General features: G+C 52.8%; 1 protein-coding gene across 1 annotated transcript; it reads right to left on the reverse strand.

The window, feature by feature from the left end:
• Positions 1-462: 462 nt before the first annotated feature.
• BTBD2 (BTB domain containing 2) lies at positions 463-21,519 on the reverse strand (the record flags this gene model as incomplete). Its single annotated transcript, XM_081136586.1, has 9 exons — positions 463-1,538; positions 2,597-2,743; positions 3,192-3,279; positions 3,592-3,784; positions 5,542-5,739; positions 6,010-6,115; positions 7,105-7,261; positions 10,264-10,383; positions 21,140-21,519. The coding sequence occupies 9 exons, from the start codon at positions 21,517-21,519 to the stop codon at positions 1,377-1,379; spliced, it is 1,551 nt and encodes a 516-aa protein (XP_080992712.1). The 3' UTR covers positions 463-1,376.
• Between the last annotated feature and the right edge of the window lie 414 nt (positions 21,520-21,933).

A 21,933-nucleotide genomic window follows, 5' to 3' on the forward strand; every position in this document is an offset into this window, starting at 1 on the left:
GGTGGTTAGCTGAGGCTGCCCAGGTCAGTTTATCTGACCCTGCACAGGTGCAGCCTGGGGGCAAAGCTGAGCATTTCTGGGTGCCTGACACATGTCAGGTGCAGCCCCAGGTGTTCCTGCACAGCTCATTGCTGCAGGGTCCCTGCTGACATCAGGAAAGTGCCAGGAGGCTGCAAGGTACCCCACCTGGGCTCAGCCCCCCTGCTGGTGGCCATGTTGCTCACCCACCTCAGGGTCTCCCAGAGGTTTCATGTAGAGGACAGAGGTCACAGGGAGAGTCCCCAACCCACTCCAGAGTCCCCCATGTACTGTGGATGCCTCCAGGGTGGTAGTGTGTTGGGGGGCAGCAATTCCAGATGTATGTGTGGGTCTGTGAGGTTAATAGCCACAGAGAGGATAGCACCAGGGCTCAGAGCTGCCAGGGTCCTGCTGGCTCCGACAGGAAGAAACACACAGGTCGAGGCAGGTGTTTCTTTTCCTTTATTTAAAAAAATCATTTGGGGTGTGGTGTGAGGAGGGCACACCTTTCATGGCTTCGGGGAGAACACAGTTTCCAGAAGGAATCACGGGCAGAAATACATGGAGAGAACCTGGGGATAAAGGGAGGGGCTGCACCCTCCAGCGCCTCTGGGCAGAGTGCTTACTTAGGGGTTGGGAGGGGTGGGGAGACAGTATGTACAGGTGGGCAGTGCCCCCTGGACCCTATGGGTCAACAGGGACATGACCACTGTGGCTGGCCCACAGCATCGCCCCTCCCAGGCAGACCGGCTGAGGTCTGTGCCTTCAGCTGCAGGGCTGGGAGGAGCCTGGCAGGAAAGCCAACCCTACAGGACCTTGAGCAGTGCAAGCCCTCCCATGAGTCCTCCTATTCCCTAGGGCTCAGGCCTACATCCTAGAGGCCGAGGTCAGGGTGGCCTGAGCGCCCCCAGTGAACAGACCAGAATGAAAGGAACAGAAGACCCCAATCAAACGCACTAGAGGCACCCCCACACAACATCTCCTACCAGGTAAATGGAAATCCAAGATGCATTGCCATGTGCAGTTACACAAATATGACGACGGCCTACGTGATCATACCGTCAGGCTACTGGTCAGGCAGCCCTGAGCTGCAGGGATGATGGGCAGGATGCCCACACCCAGGGATCCTCCCCTCATCCCCAGTCTTGAGGGATTGTCTCACAGCCCTACCTGCCCGGCCACCTCCTGGATCCTCTGAACAGGCAGCCACACTCACCACCACAGAGATGCCCAGAAACATAGCCAGGGGTAGACATGGTGTGGGGAGCCTTCTGGGGTTGGTGTGGGACGTGGGGCGGTCCACTTGTCTCGGGTGGCTTCCGGCTACTGTCCTCACAACTGTGTGCGGGCCTGGGCGCCTAGGTGTAGAAGATCACCTCGGGGATCTGGCCATCCTCCACAGACGTGCCATTGTTGTTCCCAGCCGCGTAGCAAAAAGTGAAGCATGTCTTGGCCCCTGTTGTTGGCGACTCGTGGGTCACCTTGCGCAGGCCTTTGGTGCCGTAGTGGGAGTCCGGGCCCTGTGGGGTTGGGGCCATAGTGCAATCAGAACACACACCCCCCAGGACTGGGGTGCCAACTAGGCAGAGGACATCAGAGCCCCATACAGAAGTATCTGTGCTGTGGAACTTCAGGGTGACCCTCCAACCTACAACAGATGGCCCCCACCACTGGAGATGAATGGTGGAGTGTGAGTCAGGGTTTAAAGTCAGGGTCCTGGAGAGGGGTCAGGGATCAGAGTTGGGGTCAAGGTCCTGGATAAGATTCAGGTTTCAAGGTAGAGGTCAGTGTAAAAGGTCATGGTAGGATCCAGGGTAGGGTTTAGGGAACAAAATTAAGGTCAATGTGGGGGCAGAATTATGGTCCTGGATAGAGTTTGGGAATCAGAGTAAGGGTCAGATGTTGGGGTCAGGGTCTTAGACAGGATCCAGGGATCAGATTTGGGGGTTAGGGTTGGGGTTCTGGATAGGACAGAATCAGGCAGCGAGATTTCCTTATGCTACTCATTACAGCACACAATTTAAAATTAATGAGTTATTTTTGGAATTTTCTATTTAATATTTTTGGACCATGGGTAACTAAAACAACAGATAAGGGGGGACTACTGTACTACCAAACTAGAATTCTATGCCTTTCAAAAATTAAAGACAGCCCGGCTGGCGTGGCTCAGCGTCTGAGCATCGACCTATGATCCAGGAGATTGTGGTTTGATTCCAGGTCAGGGCACATGCCCAGGTTGCGGGCTTGATCCAGGAGGCAGCCCTATCTCTCTTTCCCTCTCCCTTCCATGCTCTGAAATCAATAAAAATTAAAGACAAAGGACAGATGAAGTCAAAAGAAAACGAAAAGGGCTCAGGGATCAGAGTCACGGTCAGAGGTTAGGGTTGGAGTCCTGGATAGTATTTAGGGATCAGAGCTAGAGACAGATGTTTGGTGGGGTCCCGGATAGGGATCAGGGTAGAGTTTAGGGATCAGAGTTGGGTTTCTGTGTAGTGTTCAGTGATTGGAGTTTACTTCAGGGTCAGGGTTGGGATCAAGGTTGAGGTTCTGTGTGGGGTAGGATCAGGGTCAGGCACACCTTGAGCGTGGCGCAGGCTGTGTAGTTGACGTTGGGCAGCACCTCCACTGGCTCCTTGAACATGACTCGGAAAGTGCTGGCGGAGCCGTCGCAGCTGAAGCCTGTGTCATTCTGTCCCAGCACCGTGTTGCTGTCTGTGTGGATGATCTGCAAAGGCAAGAGCCAGACTCTCACCACTCACCAGGGCCCTCCATCCCCCTGCCTCCACCCATGGGACCCCACAGTGGCAGAAGGGAGGGCTAGACTCCACCCTAGGCCTGGCAGCACAGGGTTCAGCCTATGACCCATAGGAAATCCATGGGGTTAGGGGCATAGTCCCCTCCAACTCCAGAACATTCCCTCCATATAGGGTGTGACATGCCACAGACCCTAGTAGGGGAGAGATGGGGGATCTGAGAGGGGTCCTGAGAAGGTTGGGGCACAATGGGAGGGGCAGGAGTAGGGGTGGGACAAGAGGCAGAGTCAAGGACATTAGAGGGACATGACCTTGGCAGGGCCCGGAGTGGGGTAGAATTGGGTGGGACCCGATCTAGGGTGGGGCCTGACCTGGGGATGGGACCTGTATCTGGAGGCAGGGGTCAGGGTGGGTGGGTACCTGGATGTTCACTTGGTAATCTGTGGGCCCATGGATGGAGCCATATAGTCCAAAGCCAACCACAAAGATGCGCTTGTTGACCGAGAACCTGAGGGACAGAGAAACAGGTGCTAAACGCGGGATGACCCTGCAACCAGGTGAGAATACACGGGCACAGAAGCCCTGCAGGGGCTTCCACTCCCATGCTAGGGTCTGGAGGCCCTGCAGGGGCTTCTACCTCCCATGCTGGAGTCTGGAGGCCTCCTGTGATGGGGCTGACTCCTCAGCAGGAAGTCCCTTCCCAGGGCCCCCAGCAGCTGTGCTCACTGCCTGTACCTCACTCCTGGCAACCCAGCTTCCTCATCCCCAACATCCTTACACAACACCCCATCCCCAGTGCCCAACTCATCCCCACACCCACCTGATGCGGTCGCTTGTGCCACTGTAGCCCCAGCGACTTTCCACCTGCTGGAAGCGGTTGATGCTACACTCCTTCCCACGGAGGCAGCAGCGCGGCCGGTCAATGAAGTCCACACGGGGCTTGGGATTGACGGTGAAATGCAGGAAGAGGCTGACAACCTCTCGGTCCATGAGGATGCCCGACTGCGCAGGCCCTGCGGGCACAGGGAGCAGTAGGTCAGGCTGGGGTGGAGTCTGGCTTGAGGCTGAGGAAGGGCAGGGTAGGGAAGGCTGGGGTGAACCCCCAGGAAACAGAAGACACTGGAATGTGTGGGCATCTCAAGTCCACAGCATCTCTCAGAAGTGATGTTGGATTTTCTGTAAAACGTTAGGGGTCTGGGCAGCCCTGAGATAGGACAATTCTGCCCTGGCACTTTGGGAGGGGTCCAATGCAGACATGGGGTTGACGCTCTGATTAGCTGGCTTATTGGGCAAAATGGCCCCTCATGGCCCCAGGTATTCCTGCCTGCACCAGGGACCATCCCTCAGGTCCACCCCTAGTTGACAGAGCAGGTGGCACCCTGTCTGTCCACACTCAGAGTCATCAGTGACTGAGGGGTGATTCCCAGCTAGAAGAGGTGGGAGATCCTGGCTAGGTAGCGCTGACACAGACAGGGAGATGACGGGACCTGCCTAAGTCAGGCTGGGAGCCAGGGAGGGGAGATCCAGACAGTGATAGTGGAGGCCACATGCAAACAAGGACAGGTGGGGCTGGGGCAGAAATGGGCCTGGGAGCCTTACACATGCCCTGGTCATCACTATTCCACCTCCAGGACAGAAGGCAGGACTCAGGCCTTGAGCTTTACAAGACTGACCTATTTACTAACTTGGAACCCATTTCTGCAGAAGGTTGGCCACAGCATCGCCCACAGCTCCCACGGCCCAACATTTCAACAGAGACCTTCACAACAGGGGACAAGGCACTTCTATGGGTTCAGTGAATAAGGAAGATACAAAATTGAATGCAGAATGTTGACCACTGTTTTTTTAATCTCTGCATAGAAAATGCAGAAAGAAAAATACAACTGACCTCAACCATGCCACATGGAGCCAGGGGAATCAAACTTCTATTTTCTTGTATTTTCCAGTGGAACATAAGTCAGGGAATTCTCTAAAATACACAGTGACAAAGGGCCAAAGCCCTGTGGGGCCCACCCATTGCACAGACAGGGCCAGAAGGCCTAACTCAAACACAGAGGACACACAGGCCCTCCTTCCCAGCCAGTGTGTGGGAAATACACTTAATTATTTGTTTGCTGCTGTTAAGAGAACCCTGAGCCTGGCAGGACCAGACGCAGTGTAGGACAGCCAATATGCACTGGCCACAGGGCTTTGTCACAGACCCCATCCAGAACCTTTCAGGCCTATTTGGCTCCAGGGCAGAGGCTGGCACCAGCCATGAGATTGACGTGACAGGGAGGCACAGTTCCAGGGGATGGGATTCCAAGTCAGCTGCCCAAATGGCCCCAAGATGTGGGCATACACATGGGGTAGAAGGCATGGTCAGGGCCACAAACCCCAGGCACTACAGCAGGGTCACCATGACCCTGGCCATTTCCCACCCCTTCACAGGCTTGTCAAGGACACTGAAGCTGGAGCCCAGCCCCCAGGACATGAGCCCAAGACAGGGACCCTCAGTGGCCGATACACTCATACACGTGTGTGGACACAAGACACAGAGGGAAGGAAACATTGAGATGTGGGATGGCCGGATGTCACCTGTGGGTCTGTCTGTTTATATGTTCGTGCACAGTCCAAGCTTCCCATCAACGTGAAGAGTGTCATCAGCACAGAGGGGCACTTGGGCCAACATATGGCTGGTGCCAGACTGGGTGGGACATGCAACTGAGTCACACATAGGGTCCTTGGGGGTCACACTCTTCCAGAGCAGCCCCCAGTCCCCGACTGTTACCTGCAGCAAACTCCTCGATGGTCATCAGTGGGAAGCGGATGAGGGCCAGTGCCTTGCCCAGGACCTTCCGCTTGTTCTCGGGTGTCACCTGCAGCTGCTGACGCTGACACTCAGCCTCAGACCAGCGGACAACGGCACTAAAGAGGCGTACCTCGCGGATGCCCAGCGTGTCCCTCTCCAGGACAGCCACCAGTGTGTCTGCAGAGGACAGGGGGGCCATATCAACGTGGACACCATGGTGTCAGCCAGGGGTTGTCGGCATACCGTGCACAACCTGTGTTTATGCTGGCGAACGAGATTTCACCAGCTCATGGCCATGCCCGTTCACCATCCTGTCACTGATGGCAGCAAAGTGGAGCCGCAAAGCCGAAAACAAGGACTACCTGGGCCTCTGCGGGAGGAGTGTGCCCACCCCGCCTTAAGATAGTGGAACCCAGGTGACCTCCCCCAGGTGCCCCACAGGCATACCCAAGTCAATATCCGTGAAACCCTCTGCGGTGATGGCATCGGCCGTATTTTTGTCGATGTTCTCCAGGCACAGGCTGGCAAGCTGTGGTTCGTCAAAGAGCCGGGCCTACAAGGGAAGTGCATCAACATCCAGCCCCGACATAGGGCCCAAGACAGATTCCCTGGTTCAAAACTTGTCACAAATTTCAAGTCTTGGGGCCTGGGTGCCTGCACAATGTAAGCCCCAGGGGCCAGGAGATTTTCTCCAAGTTCACAGACTTGCAGTAACCACTGCCTGGTGTGGACAGTCAAGCAAATGAAGGACCCTGCTCCGCCGGCACCTCTAAAGCTGGGCCCCTAGTGGTTCAGGGATAGAGGCAGGGGCAGCAGACAGGGCTGACCCCCAGGGAGGTAGGCCCCATTCCCCCTCAGGTCAGACAGGAGCCCTGGGGGAGAGGACCACCAAAGACTGGGGGACACAAAAGCGCTGTGCCCCTGCCCATCCGAGATTGCTCCATCGGGGCCAGGGAGGGAAAAAGATACACCTGCCCAGGAAATTAACCCTTCTCTTGCCGTTCTCTGCCTGGGGCCTGGCGAAGACACTCCACATGGCCACATATCTCAGCAGATATCTGGGACTTGCCCACACACAACAGTTTTGGCTCTGACAGTTCAGAGTGACTCAGAGAGTGGCTGGTCAGGTCCCAGGTGCCACCTCAGCAACAGGTTTGCAAATCTAACTTGTTTGTGACCCACCATGGAGAGGGTACCCTTCATGCCCTCCTATGTCCAGGTCTCCTAGTCCCCTACAGCCCCACCAGCTGAACCACAGCCAGCTGACCACACAGAGCCCGAAAGGAACCTTCTCAAAGAAACATGAACACCTTTCATCCCACACCTGAGCCCCTGAAAAAAGGGCAAAACTGCAGGAAATCTGCAACCAAACAAATGTGGGAGCCCAGCCTGCCAACAAACTGCCAAGGCCACCTAGAAACTCACCTAGAAAACTCAGGGGGCCACCAGGGCAGAGGGATGGGGGGGCACTCTCCCAGGGTATCAAAAACTCAGAAATCCTCCCCCCACCCATCTACCTGTGCCCCAGCCAGGCTCCCGCACCTGCGTCAGCAGCATGAAGGCGTTGTCCGCCCGCAGGTTCTTCTTCAGAAACTCCACACAGTGGGCCTCCAGTGCAGGCACCGCGTACTTCTTGGCGGTGTACAGTGTGGTCATGACCGTCTCAGGCCCTATCTGAACCTCATCCGAGTAGAGAAACCTGGGGTGGGATGCGGGTGGCCATGAGGCAGGACCCTAGGGACCCTGGTGCCATCAGACCCCCGACAAGACCCTACACCAGTCTCTATCCCACTGGCCCAGCCCTGAGGGACCTTCCAGAACCAGCATCTGTTGCCCTCCAACCTGCAGACATGACCTAGCAAAGGCCATTATCAGTGAAAACCAGTGAGAAGCTAAACCACCCACATTCCAACATGGAGAACACTTCTATATCACAGGCCTGCTCTTTTGCCATGTGGGGGGCACCAGGGATTGAAGGACACCACAGGTGTCCATTTCCAAAACACCCGACCTGCACTGACAGGCCTGATGGCAAAGCTCAACGAGGTCTGGACAAATCAGACACTCATGGACATTATGACCAGCTGCCACTGACCCCACTCTAAATGTGGGTTGGAAGTTGGAGTCGACAAAAAAAAAATGGTGAGGCCATGGAGACATCAGAAACCTGTACATGGCGGGTGGGAGTGCAGAATGGAGCCCAAACAGAGCCTAGCAGCTGGGGTCCATTGGGTAGAGAGACCCTGCAACCTACGAGGCCAGGGAGGCTGCTCAATACCCCACAGCGCCCAGGATGGCTTCCCACAGAGTGGCCCCACCCTGGGGTCAGCCGTGCAGAGGGGACAAGCCCAAATATGTGCAGGATAAGTGAGCCCCTCACACACCAACAGTGATAGTGACAATCCTCTCAGGAGGGAAACTGAGAAGTATTTATCAAAACCAAGAGAAAGAGACAGATGGAAAGACAGAGATACTTAACCCTAAGGCAGGGTTTGGCAAGCTGCAGCCTGTCACCTGTTTTTTTTATTTTTTTTATGGATATCTCTTATTTTTAAAATGTATAGTAAAATCTACACAACGTAAACTTTACCACCTTAACTATTTTTAAGTGCAAAGCTCAGTGGCATTAAGCACATTCACAGTTATGCAGCCACCACCATCTATCTCCAAAACTTTCTCATCTTCCCAAACTGACACTCTGTCCCCATTAAACACTAACTCCCCTCCCCTAGCCCCTGGCTCCCACCAACCACTTTCTGTCTCTGTGGATCTGACTTCTCTAGGAATCTCATGTGAGCGTAATCACAGTATTTGTCGTTCTGTGTCTGGCTTATTTCACTGAGCATAATGTCCTCAAAATTCACATCACAGCAGGTGCCAGGACATCCTTCCTTTTCAAGGCTAAACAATATTCCATTGTGTAGATGGACCACATCGTGTTTATCCACCATCTGCCCACGGACACGGGCTGTTCCACTTTTTGGCTGTTGTGGATCCTGCTGCTGTGACACAGGTGTGCCTCCAGTAAGTATCCAGAAGTGGAATTGCTGGGTCATATGATGACTTTCTGTTTGATTATCTGAGGAACATCCAAACTATTTTCTACAGAGGCTGCCCCATTTTACATCCCACAGCCTGCTCCCCACTATACACAAGGGCCCCAATTTCTCCACGTCCTCGCCAACTCATCATTCCCCCCCCCTTTTTTTTAATAACAGCCATCCTAGTGAGTGTGACGTGATATCGACTTGTGGTTTTGTCACCTGTTCTTGTAAATCAAATTTTATCAGCACACAGCCCTGCCTATAGTTCACAAACTGTCCTGGCTACTTCTGCAATCAGAGGCTCAGGTGACTAGTGGAGACAGAGCCCACCGGCCACCTAGCCGAGAATTATCCACCATCTGGCTCCGGGCTGGGGGAGTCGTCTGAGAAGGTACATAGAGATAAACGAGCTTTCCCTCAAGAGTGCCACTGTGACTGCGAAGGTGCTGGGGAAGGTCCACAGGATTCATCAATATTAGATGGGGTCAAGGGTTATGGGGCATCCACAGACAGAACCAACTAGAATAAAATTAGACCTAACAATGAATGTGGACGCCAGCGAGAAAAGGGGATGAGGGCACAATCGGGTGGAAGGGGGTCTGCGACCACATCATACACACAGGACACAAGCAGGGAGGGACCAGCTGAGATGGTGTCCTGGCTGGCTGAAGTGGGGGGCAGGTTAGCTCCCCTTCATTCATTATGCTTCTTGGTATTAATATTTTTGTGTTTGAGCCTGTGCCATTTTTATAATTAGGAGGGAATAAATAAACTCTGCATTTAAAGAAATGTTTTAACTGTTTGGGATCATCTTTAAAGTTACCCATGACAATTCACACCCAGCGTTCCTGGGAGCCAGCTGGGCAAGGAGAATGGACGTTCTCCAGCTCACTCCGCAGGACAACCATGGCCTCCATGCTGAAGCCCACGCTGCCCTAAGCTCCTCCTCTCCTCCCCTCTTGTCCCAGTTGGCTCCATTTCCTGTACAGCAACCCCCAGGCCCAAGCAGAAGTTTGAGAAAAAATTCTGAAACTTAAAAGGGAAAAATACAGGTGGCATTTAAAATCTTTACCTTATGCTACTTTCTAACTCGGTCAACTACAAAGTATCAAAATGAGGGCCTCATATATATGCTACATAAAATGCGGATAGACCTCGAAAACAGGACACTCAGTGAGAGAAGCCAGATACAAAGGCCAAGGACTGTGTGATTCCATTTATATGAAACATCCAGAACAGGCAAATCCACAGAGAAAGGGGTTCGTGGTTACCAGGTGCTGAGTAACTGGTAATGGGGGATGGGTTTTTTTGGGGGGTGATGGAATGTTCTGGAACTAGATACAGGTGGTGGTTGCACACATCTGTAAATTACTAAAAACAAACAAACCACTGAAGTGCACACTTCAGATAAGTGAACTATATGATATATGAATTAAATATCAATTTCAAAATACAAAAATTAAAACAGGGTGGGGGCCTCCAGAGCCACCCCTCACTGTGGAGGCAAGTTTTTAGAAAATTCCAGGGAGCCAGGGCTTTGGAGACAATGTCACCAGGATCTTTATTTTCTCCCTCAGTCCTGCCTGTTTTCTGACGTTTTTAAACCAACAGGCCATCCATTCCATCCCCTCAGTCTAGAGGCACCAGGAAGTCTTACTTGAGTAGTGCCAGGAAGGCAGCTGGCTCCACGTCGGGCAGTTCAATCTCGGTGGACGTAGTAGCCATGCCCCCGTTGAACATGGCATCAAAGACAGCACTGCCCACGGCCAGCACAAACCTGGAGTGAAGAGAAGACCTGATTACCCTCTGTGTGGCCCCACCTAACACCATCGCCCAAGCCTGGGGCTGTAGAAAGGAGGGATGGGGATGTGTAAGGCAAATGTCCCCACCAGAGACTTCCCCACTGAGGTGCAGCAGCTACTCCTCTGCCAGCTGGCTCCCGCAACAGACACTGTGCCCAGAACATCCTGATGGCAGATGCTTCCAGAAGGAAGGCATTGTAAAGCAAGAGAGCCATTTGATGGGCCAGGAGCAACATGAGGCCAGAAGTGAAATCATGTCCCCCACGGCAGTTGACTTAATGCCTTCTGCCAGCTCCCTGTGTTCATCCATCCATTCACTTGGCCACCTACTCAGTTTTGCACACACACACTCACTCTTACTTGCTCACTTGCTTGCTCTACACATGCCTCCCCCGTGCTCAGGCTTTGGGCACTGGGGCCCCACCTTCTTGGAGGAAGGCAGAAACAGGTCAAGGGTACAGACAGCCTGACAGTGGAGTAGAAAGGAGAAGAATGCAGGGCTGTGAAGGGGAGTGAGGGTCAGGAAAGGACTGGCAGGGACATCTGAGCTGGGCTGAGTGTGTGGGGCAGGATGTCAAGGTCAAGGGAATAGCAGGAGCCCTAGGAGGCAGTGGCTATGGGGAGACCTGTAAATTCTGCCACGAGTGACTCGCCCACTCTGGCCTACCTGCCTGCTCAAGGGGCAAGAAGGCCCAGTGAGCCCTGGCCAGTGTCTCAGTGGTTAGAGCGTCTGCCTGCACACTGAAGGGTTGCAGGTTTGATCCCTGGCCCTGGTCGGGGCGTGTGCAGGAGGCAACCAATCGATGTGTACCTCTCACATCTCTCTCTCCCTCCTTCCCTCTCTCCCTTCCACTCTCTCTAAAAAGCAATGGAAAAATATCCTCAGGTGAGGATAAACAAAACAAAAAAGACCCAGTGAGTGAGGACAAGCTGTGAGGGGCTCCTAGCCTCCCCTTCAGCCAGCTGTGAACCCTCCTATTGATCCAGTCCACCGGGGCCAGAGGGTAGGGGTTGTGGGAGGACTCCACAGTGACCACACTGAGGACAGTACCACCCAGTCTGTGCTGTCCATCCTCGGTCCCCAGGACCCACCCCACAACAGCCTCTCCCCAGGGAAGCAGAGACAGCTTGGGAGCCATAGCCTGGGAGCTTGCTCACTGCAGAGCACCAGGTCTGCAAGGCTCCTGTATCACTGTGAGTCTCCACTGTGACAAATGCCAGGCTCTGAGCAGCCATCCCACTCAGAAACCACAGAACCAGCCCCACATCGCACCTCCTGGCCTCTGTTTGGTGCCTGGGGAGCCCCTCCCATAGCACCCAGTCAAACCCTGCCTTAGACTAAACAGGTGGGATACTGGATCAAAGGCTGTTCTCTCCCTCTCTGTCTCTAGCTCACACCACCAGAGATGGGACAGACCGACTTCACAGGCCTCCTGATATGATGCACTGAGGACACATGTCACTGCTTAACATCCAAAGACACAGAGGATGAAAATAGAAAGATGGAAAAGACATGCCCTGTAAACCGAAACTGTGAGAACTGGAGGGGCTGCCTTAACGTCAGATAAAATGGATATGAAGACGAGGAACGTTTCATGTGAACAGAGGGGCAGCCCACCAGGAACAGGTAACAATTATAAATGTACAAATCTAGCAACAGAGTCCCAAAATACACAAAGCAGAAACAGTGCTCAAAGGAGAAAGAGAGAATTCAACAATTATGATTGGAGGTTTGCACACTTCACTCTCAACAACTGATAGCCAGAAAATCAGCAAGGATATAGAAGAACTGAACTACAGCATTCACTGACTGAACCAAAGTGACCTTTATGGAACCCTCAACCCGATAACAGAACAGTCACGTTCTTTTAGGTGCACATGGGACACTGTGCAGGACAGACTATACACGAGAGCACCCAAATACACTTAAAAGTACTGCAACCAGGCAGAGTATGTTCTCCAGACACAGAGGGACTGAATTATAAATCAGACTGGCCGGCATGGCTCAGAGGTTGAGCATCAACCTATGATCCAGGAGATCACAGTTCAATTCCCAGTCAGGGCACATGCCCAGGATGTGGACTCAATCCCTAGCAGGGGCCGTGCAGGAGGCAGCCGATCAATGACTCTCTCATCATTGATGTCTCTATCTCTCTCTCCCCCTCTCTCTGAAATCAATAGAAATATATTTTTAAAAAGTATAAATCAACAATGGAGAGAAATCTAAAATATCCCCAAATGCTTGGAAATGGAATGACACATTTCCAAGTAACCCAGAAAGGAACACAAGGGACATTGTAAAATAAAGACATGACGCATCCAAAGGTGAGGGATGCAGTTAACACAGTGCTCGGGGTAAATATCACATATTTACTAAATAAAGACCTCAACAAGGTAAGCTTCCACCTTGAGAATCTAGAAAATGATGAGCAAACCAAAACCCAAAGACAGAAGGAAACAATAAAAGTAGAAGCAGGAATTAAAGAAATTAGGAATGGGAAAATAAAGAAAACCAAAATTGTTCTTTGAAAAGAAATCAATTGCTAAAACTTTTGTTAGACTGACCAAGAAAGAAAAGTGTGACACAAGTTATCAAAATCAGGAACAAAAAAGGGACCATCACTGTAGACCAAAAGAAGATAAAAGAATTTCAAAACAACTTCATGGCAACAAATTAAGACAACTATTTCCTGTAAAGACACAAACTGCCAAACTGACTCATGAAGAAAGAGAAAATGTTCCATCAAAGAGAAGCCCAGCCAAGCATGGCTCAGTGGTTGAGCATCAACCTATGACCCAGGAGATCTCAGTTCCAATTCCCGGGCAGGGCACATGCCAGGGCTGTGGGCTTGATCCCCAGTAGGGGGTGTGTGGGAGGCAGCTGATCTATGTCTCTCATCGTTGATGTTTCTATCTCTCTCTCCCTCCCTCTCCCTTCCTCTCTCTGAAATCAATAAAGACACATTTTAAAAAATTTTTTTTAAAAAGAGAGAAGCCCAGCCCAGATGGCCCGAAAGGGGTTCTAGCAAGGATTTTATTTTATTATTATTATTTTTAAAATATATTTTTATTGATTTCAGAGAGAGGAAGGGAGAGGAAGAGAGAGAGATAGAAACATCAATGATGAGAGAGTCATTGATCGGCTGCAGCCCACAACCCAGGCACGTGCCCTGACCAGGAATCGAACCCCGATCTCCTGGATCCTAGATCAATGCTCAACCGCTGAGCCATGCCCGGCTGGGCTCTAGCAAGGATTTTAGAAATACCACCACCCCACACATGCTGCTCTGGAAACTAGACAGGGGAACATTTCCAACTCATCCATGAGCCCCAAGGCACCAAGGAGCCCTCAGCACTGCGGAGACTGGGAGATGGTGTAGCTACTTGGGAAGGCGGTTTCTTACAATGTCAAAGGTAAGAGTTAGCCCATGATGCATCCTTTCCACCCCTGGGCATTTGCCCAAAAGAAAAGGAACTGTTTCTCCACGTAGATCTGTGCATGCATATTCATGGCAGTGTTGTTCCTAACAGCGAAACACTGGAAATAGCTCACATGCCCATCACTGGTGAATAGACAAACCATGGTCCATCCATACAGTGGCATTCAGCAGTAATTCTTTAGCAAGAAAAAGAAATGAATTACTGAGACACACAACAGCATGAATGAATCTCAAGAACATACACTACAATAGCAAAACTAGAGAAACAGAAAGCAGATAGATCAGCAGTTGCCTGGGGTTTGGGATGGAAGTGGCGATCTTTTGGGGTGATGGGTGCTCTAAAACTGGGCTGTGATAGCTGACAACCATATAAACTTTCTATACAGTCATCAGATCAAATAAGCCCAAATACAGAAAAGCGCTTTATAATATCCCACACCCACAATTCCTGAAAGCTGAGTAAACAAGGAATAGAAAGAAGTTTCCATACCTTGTTAATGAGAATTTGTGGGAAACCAATCTCGAGGCTCACATGTAACTGTAAAAGCATTGAAACTGCTTGCTGTCACCCCTGTGATTGAGCAATGCCCTGGGGGTCAGAAATGCAGTAAGAACGGAAAAATATAAGAGGCAGAAATAGCCCTGGCTGATTAGCTCAGTGGTTAGAGCATTGGCGCACAAGCTGAAGGGTCTTGGGTTCAATTCCCGGTCAAGGGCATGTACCTGGGTTGCAGGTTCAATCTTCTGCCCCGGTCAGGGCACATGCAGGAGGCAACCAGTAGATGTGTCTCTTACATCAATGTTTCTTTCTTTCTCTCTCTCCCCCTCCCTCCCTTCCCCTCACTCTAAAAATCAATGGAAGCCCTAGCTGGTTTTGCTCAATGGTTAGAGCACTGGCCCATGGACCAAAGGGTCTCGAGTTCAATTTCTGGTCAAGGGCACGTACCTGGGTTACAAGTTCAATCCTCCACCCCAGTCGGGGCACATGAGGAAGGCAACCAATTGATGTGTCTCTCTCACATTGATGTTTCTCTCTCTCTCTCCCCCTTCCACTCTCTCTGAAAAGCAATGGAAAAAATACCCTTGGGTAAGGGTTAACAACAACAAAAAAAGACACGCAGAAATATGAGAAACTATTTGCCCATAAGAATGATTCTCTAATTTAAAATTCTAAGCCTGCACTATGAATATGTTTGCTACTGACCACACAGGGCTATTGAAGTCCAAATTAAAATTAAAGTAAATAAAAGGTTGGATTCCTTGATTGTGATGGCCACATTTCAAGTGCTCAGGAGTCACCCACCTGTGACTAGTACTAGAGAGCATAGATTTAGAAAAGTCTACTTCACAGGGCCAGGCCAGAGTCTGCTGAACAATTAAGAACACTAGAAATTGTTCAAATCACATACCAATAAATATGCCCCCAAATCTATAGCTTCCCAGCAATAATCAGCTAGAAAAATATAATGGAGAAAAAATTATTCATAACAGAGAAATAAAAACAAAACACCTAAGCAAAAACTCAGCAATAAATGGGCAAGAGCTATACAATGATGAAAACTACAAAACTTTTATAAGGATACCAAAAAATGCCCTGAATAAATGGAGAAAGATATCATATCCCCAGATATACTTCATATTTTAACTATTTGTTCTCCCCAACCCAGTGTGTCTCTGGGAAGACCAATTCCCCACTAAATTGTTTTAACATTTGACCAATTGATTCTTAAGATCATTAAGGAACAACTAGACCAGGAGCCAACAAACTCAGCCCTTGGACTCAGGCCCACAACTTGCTTTTGTAAATAAAGTTTTATTGGAACACAGCCATGCTCATTCATTTATATGTTACTGTTTTTGTGTTGTGAAGGCAGAATTAAGCAGTTGGGATGGAAACCCAACTGTGGGCCACTGAAAATATTTACTATCTGGCTCTTTACATACATTTGTTGCTGCTGTGCTAGAATGTGCATTCTGCAGGGAGATGTTTTTCTGTAAGCATCATGCTTCAATGGTTGTTGGCTGGAGGGATGGACAGATGGGTGATTGCTTCTGGAAGAGTCAAGGTATTAGACCAGCTGAAAAACTCCTGACACAGAATAAAGTTGGGAAGAACTTCCCCAGCAATTCTCAAAACACACCATAGAGCCACTATCATCAAAAAAGGTGTCACTGGCCCTAGCCGGTTTGGATCAGTGGTTAGAGCATCAGCCTGCAGATTTTAGGGTTCCCAGGCTGGATCCCGACCAAGGGCACATACCTTGGTCGCAGGCTGGATCCTCAGCCCCGGTTGGGGCGCATGTGGGAGGCAGCCAATCAGTGTGTCTCTCTCACATCAATGTCTCTCTCTCTCCCCACCTCCTTCTCCTCTCTCTGAAAAGCAATGTAAAAAAATATCCTCAAGTGAGGATTAAAAAAAAGTCACTGGCCCTAGCTGGTGTGGTTCAGTTGGTTAGGTGTCAACCTGTGCACCAGAAGGTTGCTGGTTCAATCTCCAGTCAGGGGCACATGCCCAGGTTGCGGGCAGCCATTCAATGTTGCACTCTCACATCAATGTTTCTCTCTCTTCCCCTTCCTCTCTCTCTAAAAATCAATAAGCTATTTTTTAAAAAAAAAGAAAGAAAAAAAAAGGTGTCACTGGACTAAGAACATAGAAACAGATCAATGCCACAAAAGAAACCCCAGACACAGACTGTTCCATATTCTAGACTCCTCAGTGTGGCTAAATTTTCCATGAGAGTGAAGATATCTGAGGTTAATTTTGTGGAACTACCGGATTAGTATGTCCACAAATGTGCTACCCTGAAGACATTTGCTATTTCCTCAGAGCAAGCCCTGAGAGAGAATGTACACATTTGATTCTGGCAGGTAGGGCCGACGTGTATTTATTGAGCACCTACTGTATGCCAAGCATTCTCCTGGGCACTTGGAATGCAGGACGGAAGAATACAGGCAAAGCCTTGCTCACAGCAAGCCAAGGACAACGCAGTTTAAACTTCAGGCTTTGGAAACTTAGAAGGAAAAAGAGCTATGAGAAAAAGAACAGCAGGAGGTGATGGGGTAGGGGCTGCAAAGCTAAGCAGAACAGGAGACAGGACAGGAGCTTATCCAGGGCCAAGGCCAACTCCTTACACTGTTACAGATGCCAACCTCTGTTCCAGGATCCCAGACCCCACTTCACCCTGTACCCAGAGTTCAAGGGCTGCTCTGAGCCCCAGATGGGCCCTGGGAGCTGGTGAGTCCAGATCACACCTTAAAATTTGTCCATCCCTTACTACTTTTTAAAGTACCTCAGGCCTTGTTCCTAAGTCATCAGTTCTAGCACTAACATTCTCTTTCTGCCCCAGGACCCCATCCAGGATCCATGTGGCATGTATCTGTCCCCTTAGGCTGCCCAGGCTGTGAGTTTCTCCACCTCTCCCTGGTATTCATGCCCTGGGCAGCCTGGAGGAGCACTATTTGTGTCCTACAGGAGATCCCCAGGCTGGGTTTGTTGTGTTTTCTCCTGATTGGACTGGATAGACTGGTTTCCTGGGGCTGCTATCCAAAGTGCTGCAAACTGGAACTTACTCTCTCAGTCCTGGAGGCTAGACTTCCAAACTCAAGGTGTGACAGGGCCATGCTCCCACTAGAGGCCCAGGGGAGGTTCCCCTCATGCCTCTCCCAGCTTCTGGGGGCTCCAGTGTCCCTGGGCCTGTGGCTGCCTCACCCTAGCCTCTGCCTCTGCCATCACATGGCCATCTGCTCCGTCTCTCCTCTGCAAGTGTCTCATAAGGACACTGGTTGAGTTTAGGGCACACACAGATAATGAGTTCATCTTGAGAAGCTTAACTGAATCACATCTGCAAAGTCCCTTTTTCGAAATAAGGTCCCAATAACAGGTTCTAGGGATTAGGATGTGAACATATCTTTTAGGGGGTGCACCACTGAGCTCACTATACCAGGGTTATAGTTTTGGGGGAAAGCATACCCAGGTGAGGTGCCCTTCTCGTCACTTCCCATCAGGGTCACACACACACGCGTGCGCGCGCGCGCCAGACATTACCTTGAGATTGACCCTTGACCACCTGGCTCAGGAAGGGTTCACTTTCCATTCAATTCTTTTTTTTTTTTAAGACTTTTTATTGATTTTTAGAGAGAGAGGAAGGAAGAGGGAGGGAGGGAGGGAGAGAGAGAGAGAGAGAGAGAGAAAGATCCATCAGCTGCCTCCTGCATGGCCCCTACCAGGGATCGAGTCCGCAACCTGGGGATGTGCCCTGACCAGGAATAGAACCAGCAACCTTTTGGTACACATGATGATGCCCAACCAACCGAGCCACACTGGCCAGGGTTCCACTCAATTCTTTACATCAAATTCCCAAATCCAGCTACCTCAGGAGGGGTGGGAACAAGGTCCAGCTGAAAGGTGTCCCACAAATGAACAGGCGCTCTCCAGAGCACTCTTCTCCCCCACTGACTCACATGTGTTCAATGGTCGCTCTCCATCAGTGTGCCCTCCAGGATGTTAACTCTGCATAGGGTTATGTCCCTGCCTTCATCTAAGGTCGCCGATCCTTTAGAGGAGCCCTGGGCCACTGTGATAAGCACATGGTTGGGTCAAAGAGTCAATCCTCCCAGCAGCCCCAGGATGGAGGCACCTGAGTGGTTGGTCCCAGTTCACAGGTGGGGAAACTGAGGCACAGCACACCAGGGTCACTCACTGGGCAGTCATCCACTTGACCACTGCAGGTAAAATTTTAACAATTTGTATAAAATTACAATTTGTATGAATTTACCTGAAGGCTGAAAAGAAAAAGAACTAGAACCTTCTGTTGGGGGATCCACAGAGTAGGGCACCAATGCCGGGGCAATAGGACAAGAAAAGTGCCATCAACCTGGCCTGGACACCCTCCAGACTTCAAGTACACAGGGCCAGGGAGCTCTCGGGTCCCAGGGGGATGAACAATGACTGAAGGACTGGCAATGTATGCCAGGGAAGCCAGGCAGAGAGCCACTGGGTGACATGGGACTTGTGAGGCTACTGGCACGAGAAAGTTGCAGGTCCATGGGGTGGGCAAATCCGATGGTGAACATTGGGATGCAGGCATACACCCCCATACCCAGAAGAGCCTGCATCCCAGAACCCACTTTCAAGGTGGCTCTTTGCTGCCATTTCTAAGCACCCCTCCTGCTCTGTCCACACACTGACCCATCCACTCCCAACATTATGTACCCCTGCAAATCACAGACCCCAAAGGCACAACCCTCTGGTCCCATAGCTTCTGGCCATCTCTCTGGGGTGTCTCAGTCCCTCCAACACAATGTGTTCCTCCATGCCTGTCTTCCCCTGGGACGGAATGCTCAAGACAGGAGTCTAGGGAACCCCACCATGGTACCCCAATCTCCCTCAATTGCCAAGCCACCTTCTCAGGACATCACAAGAATGTGCCTCTCCCCAAAGAGAAGATGAACCCTTTGTGTCCCATTTCTGCTGTCCCCACCACGAAGCCTATTGTCTATGTGACCCATTCTACCCTTCAAAGCAGACGCAGTCACTGCTGCCCACAGCCCCTCTCCGTCTGCTTAGGCCTTACTTTGTATCCCACTTGCCCAGCTCCTCTGGTCTCCAGGCCTCATATCCCTGAGTCAAGAGTCCTGCATTTGCCTCCCTTCAGCCTGCCCTGCTCAGCACCACTCACTCAGGGGTGTCCATTCTGGAGCAGGTCAGCCCTGTAATCACCTCCAAGGCCCTGTACCTCCCTCCTGCTCTCAGAAATTCTCACTAAATGTCATGCCTGTCCTTTAGTTATCTTCCATCTCCCATCAGAGTCCAGGCTCCAGGGCCACCAGCCACCTGGTGGGGGCAGGCCCCTCTCCTGCTTCTCTCCAGGGGTCCTCGTGCCCACCTTTCTTGTCCCCATTTTGCCACCAGCCAATGGACCTTCAAGCACACTTGAGTACCTGTCCCAAGGTCAGCTGACACCCAGGGTAGGGGACCCCACCAGTCCCCACAGCAAAAACCCTGAGGCTCCCTCACAGGGTAGGGCTTCCAGCTGTATTGACCTGCCCATCCCCAGAGGGCTCCAGTCAGGGGTCAGGTGGACAGGAGAGCCTGGACTGGACTGAGCAGTATTTAGGAACAAAAGGGGTATGAGGAAGGCCACAGCTCTGGGAGGGACTCACAGATGGCAAACCAACCCCTGCAACCGCCCAGCACCTCCTTCAAGCTTAGAGGGGCAGCCCACATGGGTGATGGGAGGAGCCAGGGGAGGTCTTAGGGAACCAACCACAGGCCTAGAACCTTTGGAGGACAGGAATCCAGACCCGATTATACATAAATAAACAAGGAAAAGCCAGAAAGACTCTCGAAGGCACAGATTAAATGTCACATGTCAGAGAAGTGGGAGGACCCTAACAGCAGGTTGGGAGACACTGCCAGAGGAGAGGTAAAAAAGCCCCTAACCCCCCACCCAGCCCACCCCACCCCCACCCTGTGGAGACCTTCCAGTGAGCCTTCCCCTCTGAGGTCCCTGGGGTGTAATGGGGAGCAGGGTCAGAGGGACCAGGAGTGGGCAGAACAGTGTGATACATCAGTCCACCCAGCCCAGGAGTTTGGGGGCTGCACCCTGGAAACTGGCAGAGCGATGGGGTCTGGACCAACAATGCCCCTTTTCCAGAGAGGAGGACTGGGGGGTGAATGGGCTGGGTAAGTTCAAGGACTGGGGTCAGGGGGCTGGAAGGGGTCAGGGACTAGGGGGCTAAAGGAGGGTCAGGAGGCTGAGGGATCAGAGCTGGGGGTCACTGGGAGGGGCTATGTGGTTCAGGAGTCTGGTGGAGTTAGGGGGGTCATAGCTGGGAGAGGATGGAGCACTGGGTGGAGGAGGTCACTGGAGCTGGAAGGCAGGGTCCAGGGGTGGAGGGAGCTGGTGGGGATCGCAGGGCCCGGAAATCATGGCCAGGGTGGCAGGGTGGGGGGGATCTCTGATGGACGTGGAGGGACGGGGATCCTGGGGCTGGGGGAAGCGGAGTGGATGGGGGCCTGGCAGGATCACAGGGTCCAGGATTGATGGGGCCTAGAGAAGGTGGCTGGGGGCTCCTGGGAGGGTCCTGGCGGATCCTGGGGATGGCGGATCCTGGGATGGCAGGGTCTGGGGATGGGCCGTCTCGGGGTCGTGGAGATGGCAATGGCAGGTCTCCAGGGTGGCGGATACGGGGATGGTGGGGCCCCAGGAATGACGGGCCCCGGGATGACGGGTCCTGGGATGAGGGGTCCGGGGTCCCGGGGTCGGGGTCCCGGAGCGGCGCGGCCCACCTGTGCGCCGGGATGCGCTGCGCGCCGAGCCCCTTGCCCACCAGGAAGTGCACGTCGCACAGCACCTCGTTGTTGAAGAGGAAGGCGAAGCGCTCCTGCACCGTGGGCTTGGTGGCCTGCCAGTTGTACACGGGCTCGCGCAGCAGCGCCGCCGCCCCCGGCTCCTCGGCCGCCCGCTCCCCGCCCGCCGCGGCCTGCGCGCCCGGCCCCGAGCCCGGAGGGGACGCCCCGGGAGCAGCGGGGACCGAGGCGGCGGCGGCGGCGGCGGCCGCGTTGCCGGGGGCGGGGGCGGCGTTGGCGCTGGGACCCGGGCCGCCCCCCGCGCCCGCACCGACACCCGGCGGGCACGACGCGCGGCCGCCGCTCCCACCCGCCGCCATCTTGTCGGTGCGGCGCCGCGGGGCGGGCGGGGCGGGCCTGTCTGGCAGGGCGGTGCAGGGAGGGAGGGGGCGGGGGCGGGGCGGGGCGGGGCGGGGCGGGGAGCGGGGGGGAGGGGGCGGGGAGGGAGGGGGCGGGGAGCGGGGGGGAGGGGGCGGGGAGGGAGGGGGCGGGGAGCGGGGGGGAGGGGGCGGGGAGGGAGGGGGCGGCGCGGGGGGGGAGGGGAGCGGAGGGGACCAGCCGACGAGGGGGTGGAGGGAGAGAGGAGACGGAGGGAGGGAGGCAGGGACGGGGGAGCAAGGCGGGGCCGGCCCAGGCTCGGTACCGCAGACCCTGGATCCCAGACCTCAGACCTGGGACCCCACACACTAGATCTCCTACTTCAGACCCGCACCCCGGATCTATACATTTTTCAC

The sequence above is a fragment of the Miniopterus schreibersii genome (genome assembly GCF_964146895.1).
Source record: "Miniopterus schreibersii genome assembly, chromosome: 4".
In the NCBI taxonomy this organism is placed as follows: domain Eukaryota; kingdom Metazoa; phylum Chordata; class Mammalia; order Chiroptera; family Miniopteridae; genus Miniopterus; species Miniopterus schreibersii.